The 13,109-nt window shown below is 37.3% G+C and overlaps 1 protein-coding gene across 2 annotated transcripts; it reads right to left on the reverse strand.

Annotated features, from left to right (window-relative positions):
* Nucleotides 1–5,128: 5,128 nt before the first annotated feature.
* LOC133745233 (protein LOL1) lies at nt 5,129–7,308 on the reverse strand. Of its 2 annotated transcripts, none has more exons than XM_062173270.1 (6): nt 7,174–7,308; nt 6,658–6,830; nt 6,139–6,252; nt 5,893–6,006; nt 5,655–5,764; nt 5,129–5,434 (listed from the first exon to the last, which is right to left on the reverse strand). In XM_062173270.1, exons 2-6 carry the CDS (start codon nt 6,728–6,730, stop codon nt 5,396–5,398), a joined length of 450 nt encoding a protein of 149 aa, XP_062029254.1. In that variant the 5' UTR covers nt 6,731–6,830; nt 7,174–7,308; the 3' UTR covers nt 5,129–5,395. The 2 variants fall into 2 exon arrangements, with proteins under 2 accessions (XP_062029254.1, XP_062029253.1); XM_062173269.1 differs by lacking the exon at nt 7,174–7,308 and adding an exon at nt 6,998–7,155.
* Between the last annotated feature and the right edge of the window lie 5,801 nt (nt 7,309–13,109).

Genomic DNA, 13,109 nt, shown 5'->3' on the forward strand with positions numbered 1-13,109 from the left:
AACTGACCTGTTGTCTTCTTCATCATCAGAATAGGCTATTTCGTAGCCTTTCATGTTGGCAGTTTCTACTATATGCTCATATTCTTCAAAGAGAGCTTTAGTAGATCTTTTACCCTTTTCCGGGCATTCATTGGCATAGTGCCCTTCAGCTTTACATAACCAACATCTGCAAGATTTTTTGCTTGGTTGTTTATGTTGATGAGTATTCTTCTTTTTCTTGAAAAATTTCTTTTTTGGATCTTCATCCTGTTGTTTCTTGTAATTGGAACTTTTCTTGAATTTCCAATCTTTTCTTTGATTACTCTTTTTGAATTTTTTAGAGTAATATTTTCCTTTCTTCTTTCTGTGGAACTTGGATTCATGACATCCCCAGTTGGTTGGCATGTCAAGTATTCCATAACAGAAATTTTCAACTACTTTGAGTTGTTTCTTAGCCATCTTTGCTCTAAGATTGGCTTTGCATTGTTCTTTCAGTAATTGCCGGATTCTATCGGCAATTCCTCCAACTGAAAATCTTTCAATTGGTTTTTCTGCTATGCTTTCTCGCACAGCTGTTCTCCATGATTCAGGGAGTTTCCTGTGCAACAGGTTGACTAGATCAGTGCTTTCTAGTTCACCAATTGTACAGTAATATTCTTGAAATTCATTCAAGTATTCTTCAAAATATCTCATGTCACAAATTTTGAGAGCATAGATATTTGATTTGGCCGTTTCTCTGGCCTTTTCACTCATATTTGCAGAATCTCCACAGAACTGATCGTACAGGGGTACTGCAAAATCATACGGAGATTTTGAAGCTTTGATATCTTCCAGCCATTCTTTTCCTCTGGCTGTTTCTTTGAAAGAGAAATAATATTTCTTAGCTACTCCGGTAAGAGTAGTTTCAAAGTACATCTGAAGATCAGGAGCTTCGAATTTTCCAAAGGTGAGAGCAGATGCCATCATCAGGCTGTCTACCCATTGGTCAAGAGTTTTTCTCTTGTCTAGAGTTTTATCCAGATCTAACCAGATACCAAAGTTGGTAATTGGTACTCTGGGTATCTTGTCCTCTGGGACAAATCTTTGAGAATTTCTTTCTCCATCTCTGCCCGTAGGGGCCTTCTGTATAGCGAGTTTCACCTTTCCTTTTTCTCTGGTGATGGAAGTTTTGGAGCTTTCTCCTTCTTCCATTTCAACGTCCTGGTAGGGAAGGAGTTTTCTTTCCTTTCCTGGATTGCAATTTTTCATTTCTTCGATTAGTTTTTCTAATCTTTCTGGATTTTCACAGAATTCTGCTTCTTCATAAAGATCGTAGAGCTTTTGTGCTCCAAGCATATTAACTGGTCTGTTTAGATCAGCTTCTAAGTCTTCTTCAGTAATTGGCTCTTCAATAGTGGGTTTTGTGCCACTAGTACTAGCTTCTCTAGTGCTATAGCTTCTTCTGAGAAGATTTTTGTTTATCCTGATATTCTCAGGACAGACATCACTTTTTCTGTGACTGTCAAAATTTAGACTGATTTCTCCAGTCTTTCTGCTTTCATAAATTTTAGCTTTTGCACTTTCTGCTGGTAGCTTCGGACCGGATAGTTTCCATTCAATAGGAAACGTTACTTCATTCCAAGTAACCTTATGGATCTGTTGTGAATGGCTCTTCTGACTGGTGAGGAATCCAGTAGTAAGACCAGAGATGTTTGATATCCTTGTCTTTGGCTCTACTGTGGTACTCATCAGTTTATAGTATATCCTGTATACTATTGCCAATTCTTGCATATCATTTTTCATAGATATGCCATCTGTCTTGACTCTCAATCGGAGACAGTGAGCTGCATCTTTCAAGCTGGTAAAGAAGTTGGGGAAGTAGTTGAAATATGCTACTTGGTTGCACAGAGATGCTTCAAGGGTTCCCAAAAGACTAGCTTGAAAATCTTCCAGTCTATTGTCTTGTAAGACACATAGAACTGAACAGTTTATGCCTTCTCGAGCTAAAAGTTTTATGTCTACTTGGACTGCTCCAATATGCATAAATTGATAATTTTTTGCTTTTGCTCTGGCAACTTCAGCATTGAGGAGTTGTACTCCTTTCTTTTTCCCGAAGATGCTCATCATGTTAACATCTCGAGTTTCTTTCGGCTTTTCATACCGAATACTAGTAGAACTAGCTGAGGGATCCAGAAAAATCAAGTTTGGAACAGGATTTTCTGGTATTTCTAATGGTTTGAATCCATTAGCTTTCTTTTTTAATGTAGGCACTTTCTTGTCATTCAGTATAGTTTTCATAGAATCCAGCGTTTTTTGCTGTTCAGTGATTTTTCTACTAACACTTGTTAGCTTTTCTTCTTCCGTTTTTGGAAGATCTTTGATATAATCCAGTTTGTTTCCAATTTTTCTAATTGGTGGATTATAACAGGAATTTGTTCTAGATGATCTTGACATCTAGCTATTTCTTTCTGCAGGATCTGATATTTTTCATCAGAAGAATTTAATAGAGAATTCAGTCTCTCTATTATTAAATCAGACATTGTCCCCATCGGGGATTCCCCTGCTGAGCTATTTTACAAGCTCTGATACCAGTGATTTGCGGATCTAACCAATGCTCAAGTAATCAAGAGGTTTTTGTTCCTCTTCCAGAATATATAAGAGATTATCAATATCTTCTTCTAATTTATAAATTCTGGTTTGAAGCCTATAGATAATATCTCAGTAGTTGGGAGTTTCTCTACTAAGACTTTCTCTATATTCCAGTGTTCTAAAAAACGGCCGCCCAGGCCGCCAAGGCGGCGCCTAGGCGCTGGGCGGCAGTAGGCCGACTCGAGTAATGGGTAATCGGAGGCATTGGACGGTCAGGATTTAGGCGGGCGTCTAGGCAGCCTGGGCGGGCGCCTAGGCGGGTTGGTCGGGCTGGGCGGCCGAGGCGGCTAGGCGGGTTGGGCGGGCGCCTAGGCGGCCTGGGGGGCTAGGCTATTTTAGGCGTTGAAATTCATCAGATGATTTAGATCTGAGATCTCAATGATTTTCGAAGCAAATGGAATTCATCTTTACATCTACATTTGAGATCTCATTAAAACTCTGAATTCTGAAACACTTAATGACCTCATGTTTAATTGATCAAAAGATCTCAATGATCAATGCTTAGGACGATGAGGAGGAGGAGTTATCGATCTGGGATTCTGGGAAGGTAGATAGAATGAAAGAGAAGATAGACGAATTGAACTTTGTCTTTTAAAAAAAGAAAAAGAAAGATGGTTGTGGGTTTTTAAGTCTTCTTAACCCACTGTTTTTTTTTTCTTGAGAATATTCTTAACCCACTGTTCTGCTAAAGTGCTAAGGTGACTTAGCAAATTGACCCACGAAACAACAATATATGATTAAATGAAATAGAAATTCTAGTAAATATAAACTCTTCTAAGTAATTTTTTAAACTCTTTTTAAGTCTTTATATATATTTTATATATAATTATATGATATAAAAATAAAATAAAAATTAAGAAAATAAAAACCACCTAGGCGCCGCCTGGGCGTCCGCCTAGCCGCCTGGGCGCTAGTCCCCTGGCCACCGCCCGACTAGCGCCTAGCGATTTTTCGAACCTTGCTATATTCTTTTAACTTTCTCAGTTTTTCTCTCTCTTTTTGCAATTCTTTGCTAGTATTTTTACAGATAGCATTTAACTCAAGTCTGTCAACGATTGAAATCTTGAATAGTAAAGTGTACTGTTTACCTTTGAAATAGAGGATGAATGCAACAGCTGTATCTGTCTGAACAAATATAATTCATATGGGCCCACCACGTTTCAACAAAACAATAGACAACAGATATCTAAAGAAAACCAACTGACAGAAACTTCAAAGAGGGGTACTACTGGTAAGAAAGTTGATAAGATGGGTTGGTAGGAATGGAAAAGAGAAAGAGTTGTGTAAAGGGGAACAAAAATAAGACACTGTGGTGTATGAGAAGTATTCTCAGGAATCTGGGGTGTATGAGCATTAACCCAAATTTATATTACAGAGCTTTACCAAATGAGGAGGAGGATGTTGATATATGGGGGAAATTGGAAAAGCGTGGCAGTGGGGTTAAGCTAAGACAATATCATAATTTGCAATGCATTGTTGATGGAGGTCTCCCCCACCACCACCAATCCACTATATTGCTTGCAGGATCCCACGAGGTGAGTTCAGATACATTGGGACTGTTTTTTACCGACAAAAGTACAGACATGATTGAAGAGAAGGCAAAAATGAAATCAGCAGGAGACTGAGGAGAGCAATCCGGGGGCGAGATGAGTAGTTGAGGAAAATTTCCAAGTAGTTTAGGGGATTGTATGAAAAGTAGGGCATAGCTGGTGGACAACGTGGCTAGACTAGAACAGTGTAGTTCAATGATCGAAACCACTCATTTAGAAGAGACTTGCTCTCTTCATTTCACTTTAATTTAAGATTATTTTTGTATGCACAATTTTTTTTTTTTGGCATTTTGTATGCACAATTTTGATAACCAGACAATTTGCGATGAGATTTGTAAGAATGATTCTTAAAGAATGACCTCAAGGGTGGACGCGCGGTTTCGATGAAGAAAAGACATTTGGCTAGCGAAACCTCACACCTAATGGCTAAGTAGGTACATGGTCCAACTCATCAACCGGCTAACTTTGATTTGTTCTCATTTCCTCTTTTCATAATGATGGTCTAGTTATAACTTGGGAAACAAATGCATTGCATCCACAAATATGTTAATAAACATGCTAAGAATTCTTCTAATTCTGCCATAGTTTCATTCTGGTTCTCCATTGGAAATTTTTTTTATCCATGTATGATTTAACAAGAACACTTGTCCTATATAAGAGATTCCTTTTGCCCTTTCTCAATGCAAGAGACCTCCGTTCGTTAGAACTTGGAGTCAAGATCATACTTAAATACCAGGCAATTTACATTCTTAATTGTTTTGACAATTAAATACTCACCTCAAAATTACTCTTGAGAAAATATCTCCTGGTCCCAATCATTATTTTCTTGGATCAATTTGTGGGCATCTTAATTGACTGCTAACCAATTTTTTTTTGTTTTTTGAAGGGTGACTGCTAACCAATTATTTCTAGACGAAAATTGACAATTCAACAGCAGAAAGTATTCAAGATAAAAGTTAGACTTGTCAAAGTAGAAGGAAAAATGAACTTTATCCTTATCTAATGCACTCAGAATCTTCATCATAGCTTGTAGAATTCTTCTCATACACCCAATCTTACATTACTACATTATTCATAAGACCATCGATCACGCAAGGAAAAAATCAACTCTATACATGTGAATAGCAAGAGATTGATCTGCTATCACTTAGAGATGCAATCATGGAAACTAGGGATACTGTAAGATGCAAACCTAAGTTGAAGCATCTGTACTTGCCAGCTTTAGGTGTATGATAACTTTAGTTGGTGAATTTCTGTTCAGCAGTGCTCGTCGAGACCTGAGAGAGCAGTCAACACCACATCAATCAGTGAGGAACCTCATGATTTTCTGTATAGTTATAACAGCTCACATGTATCTGGATGTAATGCACTATGAAAAAAGCAATTTTTGAACATATTTAAGTGATGTGCAAATCAATAACAGAAACTCATTACTTCACTAACATTGATTATTCTGTCTTTTCAAAAAAAAAAAAAATTTGATTATTCTGTACTCACCCCAACTGATGTCACAAAATTGCAAACCGCACATTTCACAGATCTTGCCCCATATTGGTACATTAGTAGCATCCTGCAGTTCCCACAATTCACATGTGCCACCTGATTTGCTGTCAATGAAACACATTTGATTTCAATAGTTTAGTTACTGGGGAAGAGAATTTTTTGACTACTGAAGGAGGGAAGCGAAAAAACATAATTAACAAAGCGATTTAACTGTCGATTAACGACTCAATACCTTCTAAGGCTAGATTGACAGTGTGACAGCAAGAACATTGTACGCTTGTTGCTCCACGTATATACATGAGTAAGGTGTGGCAGCCTCCACAGACCAGCTGTGCCATTTCTGTGCCTATAATTCAGCATCACACATAAATGGTGATTCAGCTTAGACTTTCTGAATTTATGGTCCAAAAATAGATCAAACTGAATTGAACAACAAATGAGAATGTAATCTAGATTAACAGACAAGAACAAGAGATACCAGGAGGTGGCACAGCAGTGACTGCATTACAAACAGCACAGCATACTGAGGTGGCTCCGACTGGATAGAGTAAAAGGTTCCGACATCCAGAGCAGACGAGCTGGCTTTGTGCACCTAAAGAATTACAACAAAGTTTTGTTCGTAGGTAGGTGGGAGGTAAATGTAATGAATTACTTTTGCATACAACATTTCACAAAGATTTGATGCAATTCAGAAAACTAACACCCAGCATCAATCCTGTCTAAACCTATATATCTGCAATCAAATTTCATTGCAGATGAACTACCATGAACTTTAGTGCTTCTGTAGAACAAAGCTTTGGCAGCAAAAGGACTTTTGTTCGAGTACTGTAAAAAAGAAAAGAGAAACAGAGAAGGGAGGAAAATAGAAATAAAATTTTGTAACATTTTGTGCAATGCCAAGAAAACTCAAGTTCATTATCTCAGCAGCCAATTAACCAAAAATACAAATTGACATTGTTTTGAAGCCAAATAAGGAGAGATGAGATTTGAGAAATACCATTTGCAGCAGCAGTAGCAGGTGGTGTATAAGGTGCTGGAGGTGTTGGATATGGGGCAAGTGGAACTGGCATTATATATATGAAATCTCAAAGTTCTCTCTCTCTCTCTTTCCTTCTCAGCTTCTAAAAGCCTACTGCCTCAGAAACTGGGGACATTACGTTCTTAACATATCTGGAAAGAGGGAAGCAAACAGTTAGGAATTGAAAAGACACTTTTTAATATTATATTAACTAGTTGGAATGAGCCACCTATAGACCATGAACAGGAATAGACAACCCTGTGGTGACAGAGATTGGAGAAGGGACATGAGGAAGAAATCTTTCAGAAAATTGCATTACCAAAAACCCAATAGGTGAAACATATGCGTGTTGGTCCAGTAATGCAAAACATAAGCATGGAATACTCAATACTATAGCTGAAGTTAGATGAAGTTGCCCAGAAAGAAAGAAGCATGGCAACAATACACAAGCTTATGCAATTCAGTTGAAGAGTTTGGAGTGGGGCAAACACATACCTTTGCCTCTAGCTGGTCAAGTGGGAGAGAGAGAGAGAGAGAGAGAGATGAATTGATATTGGGACTAAAAAGTATTGTGAGAAGTGTTGTTACCTTTTTTCCCACTGACTTAATTCTTGGGTATCTGGGTATTTGTCATACACCTATTTTGTTAAATATTTTAGATCACTGGATTAGTAATATATCCAATGGTCTAAATTATTTAAAATTTGGTATCCAATTATTATTAGTTAAATAGTATTTATTACTAATTAATTTTATCATTAGTCAATTAATGTTTGACTAATAGTTGATTATCAATTGACAATTCTACATTGAAATGTTATCCAATGAGAAATTAAGTAGTCTTTGGTATCTTTGAAAAGCCGCTCTAAAGAAACCAAAAACCCTAGAACCAGTTCTCGTCCGGCGGCTCCCGCCTGAGGCAGGCCACCAGCCTCGCCGCGGTGCGTGGTCCTGCGTGGCGGGGAGTTTAGTTGCTATTGCTTGGAAGGGATGCCTGGGATTTGTTGATCGAAACTCTGGTGTGATGGTTTTGGCAGGGCAGTCTGGGGCGACGTCTCCATGGTGCGGTGGGGCGTTGGGCAGCAGCGGCACGCCGTCAATGATGCAGGTCTCGTGGGTGAATGGGTTGCAGGGATGCTGGATCTTGGCGGTGCAGGTCAAGGAGCCATAGGTCGTTGCGGCGCGGGATGCGGCGGCGTTGTCATGGCGACCTAGTTGGGTGAAGGGGCTGTACGTGCATCCTTGGCGTGATGGAGATGACGACTGGGCATGGGCCAAGCTTTCCTAGCTGGGTTTGGGTTGGCTTTCTTTGGGTTGTTCCCTTAGGGCTCCTATTTGTTTAGTTTTTTTACTTTCTTACTATTTCCTCTTGTTTTAGGTAGCTAGGCACTCTATTGTGCAACTATGAGTTTTATCTTTGGGCTTGCTTAGTTACTATGTTATTTCATAGTGGGTAGGCTTGCTTGAATAAGTGAGCATGGGTACTGTCAAATGATCGGACCTAATCTATGTATCGTTGTGGTTTACCACAAACTCTTTATCTACCCATAGATGGTAGAGGGAAGATATGTAATGGTCCTTTCTGGCCTGAGTTAATGATATATCGACATGATATTATTTCAAAAAAAAAAAAAAAAACACAATTGACAACTCTAAGGTGCATTTAAAAAGTTCATTGTCTCATTTTCATAAGAAAATAACTCAAAATAATAATAATAATAATAATAATAATATTTTCATCAAACGTTTACTTACCTATAATGAGTAGGAAAATAAAGCAAATGATTCGAATATACGATTATCCCTAAATTTGTTAGCACAAACATGTATGGAATGAGAAGTAGATTTCACATCAAAATTAAAAACTTATTCTCAAACGAAGTTCAACATATTAAGAATCAGTTTCTCTCCTAGGTGATCCTATCACCGGTTACGGTTACTATTATATTTACACTGCTCTCGTGACATATGCAATGCAGCGATGTCGTCCGACATCAAGTCACATGGTTACCTTTTATTTTAGATGCGTCTGTGCATCATGCTATCCTTTATTGTTTTCCTACTTTTTAGATGCGTTTGTGCATCATGTTATGTTTTATTGTTTTTCTTTAGATGTTTTTGCATCGCTCCATGTACTTCTCAGTTTCACTTAATATAGTTTGTCGTCTTTCCCTTCAAAAAAAAAAAAAGAATCAGTTTCTCGTTAATATACCTTACGCTTACCAAATATACCCTTGAAAATTTACAGCAACTCAAGATTTACACATAAGTTTAGTAGTAAAAAATTTGTTCTTATTTTTGTCTCTCTAATTTCCTTTCCAAGATAGGGAGAACATAGAGGAGGCACAATGGCACATGGAGATAAATTCATTATCTTTAAATAAAGTAATTTTTTTTGCAGGACTAATTTATTCAACGAAAAAGAAAATAACTAAGGGCAAACATGAAGCCAAAACTCATCTGAGAAAAGGAAAAAATCCAAAAGACAACACCAAATTATATATAAGATTAGCATTCTTCTGCTAAATCAAAAATTGAGAGTGTATATTCGAGCTCGAAATCAAAGCTATTGCTAATAATATTTTGTCAATTTCCATTATTATTATTTTTTTTTTTAAAGGGAGGGTTGTCAATCTATTAAGAAAAAAAAATATGTAACAACATATCATGACTCACCATCTGCAAGTTACGTCAATATTGAGCCATGTAAGCTACCCTAAAGCAAGCTAGATGTAATTACCCTAGCGTTAACCACAAGTGACTAAGAAGACAATGTTAGGGTTTAAGACTGAAGTTCGCCCTAACTTATTCAAAGAACCCTAGGACCACCCTACGTAGATGGGGCTTCCCCAAGGTCCATACTAGCTACAACTATTGTTGTATCCTCCACCACCGAAGCACCACATGCCATATCATCAACCATGTCAAAGCACGTTTGCACTACTAGCAAAAGTAAACTTACGCTTTGACAAAACTCATTCCTGAATAAACCTTTTCAACCAGAATGAGCTTGTGAGGTCCAGTTGGAGAGATAATTTTACCTAAAGTTTGACAAAACTTCCCTTAAAGAAGTGGACTACCCAACTTGTATAAATCAAAATTTACACTTCTAGTTCAACAATCATTCTTAACACCAGGAGCTTACATGCTCCCCACAAATTACACAATCTCCATAACAATAATAATCGTACATGCTCAATACTATCCAACTTCCAAATAAACATCAAAATATCCAACATCTCAAGTCTATAAATTTGACTAATACAAATCTCCATAAGTTTGGTATTCAGGTCATAGACCCTTATAAACAAACTTCGAATTTAAGGACAACATCCCAATAGGTAATCAGAGCAGTCTAAGAAAAGGAACTGATATAACAAACTAGTAGGTTAAACAAGTGACCTACATACAAATGATGGTAGCTATAGATATCATACCTCAACTCCTTCTATTGTCGAACAACAAATCTGCCTACTGGGCATTTGAAACCGAAGGGCCCAGAAAAAAGCATGCAGAAAAACGTTAGCATAAGTAGACAAAAATAATCTACGCAAGTAAGGTAAAAAGATTAAAGAAGCTTTCATACTTTCCCATTTCGTTTTTCTCAAACACCAATGCATGCAATATAAGTTTTAAAGCTTCTTTAATTTTTTTTTTTTTTTTTTTTGAAAAACTCGTAATTCGGACCAACTTCGCTCCACTGGTCAAATAGGAGAGATAAAATAGGGGAAGAATATTCACCATACAAAGATAGACCTCCTAGGCACGAGTAGTAGCCTAGCTCCCAGGCTAATACTCCCTTCACTCCCATAGTATCGTCATGCCACTAAGGCGGAGCAGATAAAAGGCTGTGGTGAGCTAGTCACCAAGGCAAGCAGTTCATCTCACCACGAAGATGGATGGGCTATGGTGTCCTTGCCACGAAGGGGGACAATAATGGACAAAGCCTACTAGCAATGAGATTTAATAACCATAACTTGACGAAGTGGTGTTAGCTCAGTGGTTAGAGCACCCACTACCTAAGATCGAGGTCATGGGTTCGAGTCACTATAGGGGTAGGAGTGAAATCCTTTGATCCTCTTTATAAAAAGTATATAAAAAAATAACCATAACTTACCCGTAGTATGGGGAGAATAAAATACGAAATCAAATACAAATTTACTTCCCCAAAATCTTGCATAAATCAAGGAAAATTCAACAACATGTCCCACATGTCATAATATTGTCAAATATCACAACTCAAATCCTAATTGAAGTTCAATCGCAAGATTTCAACTAAAATCATAAATCAATATAGAATTCATATTCAAAGTATCCAATGGAATTCATAAGTCATAAATCTCATTCAAATCAGGAAATCCTTATTAGAAAATAATCCGAGACTTTTATGAAAATCACAGGTCACTACCGAAGTCACAATTCGAATTCAAGCATAAGAAATTCTTCAAGATAATTTAAAATCAAATATCGCAACCATTAAAGCATCGAAAAATAATACGAATAAATATTTAAGAATTGCATGCATTTTATTTAAAAATAAAGGACCACTCATAATATATGGCTAAGTCTGCCATCGATGGGAACTCTCGACAAGTGGAATCTCTTCACGTCCTGTTCAAAGCAGTACTCATGAATAACCAATCGGAAAGTCTAAATAAAATTTATGTTAAATAAAAAGAAAAAAATCTATAAGGTTGACCCTCCGAAACCTAACGCTCGAGTTCTTCTCGGAATTAACCCAAACTTCACAATCTTCTTTCATCGATTCTAGCGTGCTAGAATAGAAACGACTGAAACCCAACGGTTGGATTTCCATGAATCGATCTCCGAAAATTCCCGATCGATTATCAACATTCACCAATTTCAATGACATTACATCACATGTTCTTATCGTCAAACTCTACCTAACAAGCCAAAACAGAAAGGTAAAAGCGGCGACATGCGCCGCTATGCAAACTCCAAATTGGGTAGCAACACCTATGCCAAAATGTTCCTTACATCAACCCTACCATTCTTAAAGCTACAACAAAGTCCAATTCCTAACCAATCGGCTGAAAATTACCTCGAAAGAAATCAGAAACCCTAAAACTTCAATTGCTCAATTCCACCTCCTCACTTCAAATCGGTTCAAGTTGTTTGAAGGTTTGCTAGACACCTTAAGCGCTCCAAAACTCAAGTGGTTTCGTCAGAAAGGATGGCCGAAGCTGTGAGTTCTGACCGGGTCAAGGTTTTGGATCTACCGTCGCACAAATCTCTTTGAAACTCCTTCTTCGACGTGATTCGGTCTAAACCACCACCACAGGCTTCAAGGCGAGGAAGAGGTGGTCCAGATGGGACCAGAGGCGCGCCATTAGGTGGCCGGATGGAGGAAGACCCGTCAGGTCAGCGGTCGGGTCGCGCAAGAGAGAATCTGAGCTAGGGCTTTGGATAAACTGAAATGGCAAATTACCTTAAATGATAAGTTTTCTTATTTATACTCATGTTTGGAAATGATAACTCTCAGGGTTTTTAGAGAACCTTTAGCAGACTCTCTATTTTGTCTCCTTAGCTATTTTGGAGAGCATGTTTAGCTTTTTATCTATTTGAGCAACTACACCAGACTCCTAAGTGGCTCTTCATTATAACTTTTAACTATCTCGCTCCTAAATATAGAGAGCGAGATGATGCTCTCTATAATTTAAAGAACAATTCTTAGGTTCACTCCTAGGGTGAATGAGCATATTCACCCCCGTTGTCGATTAACATATTTTTACTTAATAAATTTATAATCCAACGGTCTATATCTTAAATTATCCTTTACAGATCATCTCTGTAAAAAATCAATCGAATCGGAAATCATTTAATTATCTAATTGAATCAAACAAATGGATGGTTCTAACAACAGTTACTACTACTATGATGAACCGTCCATGTATTTCATAGAAATGAATAACTAAAAGGTCTTCAATTTGATTGATTTTTTACAGAGCTAATCTTTATATTACGTTATACAACATGAATGGTTGGATTATAAAATTATAAAGTTATTATGCGTTAATCGCAAGAGAGGGTGAATGAGCTCATTCACTCTAGGGGTGAACCTAAGAATTGTTCTAATTTAAAATATTATTTTTAAGTTATTTTATGTAATTTTTAAATATATTTAAACTATTTAGTCTTCATTTAAAAAATAATATAAATTCAAAGGTAGCTAAACTAGAGAGCACTGATGCAGATGTATTTCTAAAGTGGCTAGCAAAAATAATTTTTTAGCTACTTTGGCTAAAATTTGACTAAAAAATGGCTGGCACTAATCAATATTAGACCATAACTTTCGCATACGATCTCCAATTTCAGCCTTCTATGTGTCTATGGACTCGGTTTAATGCGATCTACGGCTTCTACGAAGAAAATTTTCTCAAATAATAACTCAATGAAAAAGTCAACTTTCA

The sequence above is a fragment of the Rosa rugosa genome, chromosome 4 (genome assembly GCF_958449725.1).
Source record: "Rosa rugosa chromosome 4, drRosRugo1.1, whole genome shotgun sequence".
In the NCBI taxonomy this organism is placed as follows: Eukaryota; Viridiplantae; Streptophyta; class Magnoliopsida; order Rosales; family Rosaceae; genus Rosa; species Rosa rugosa.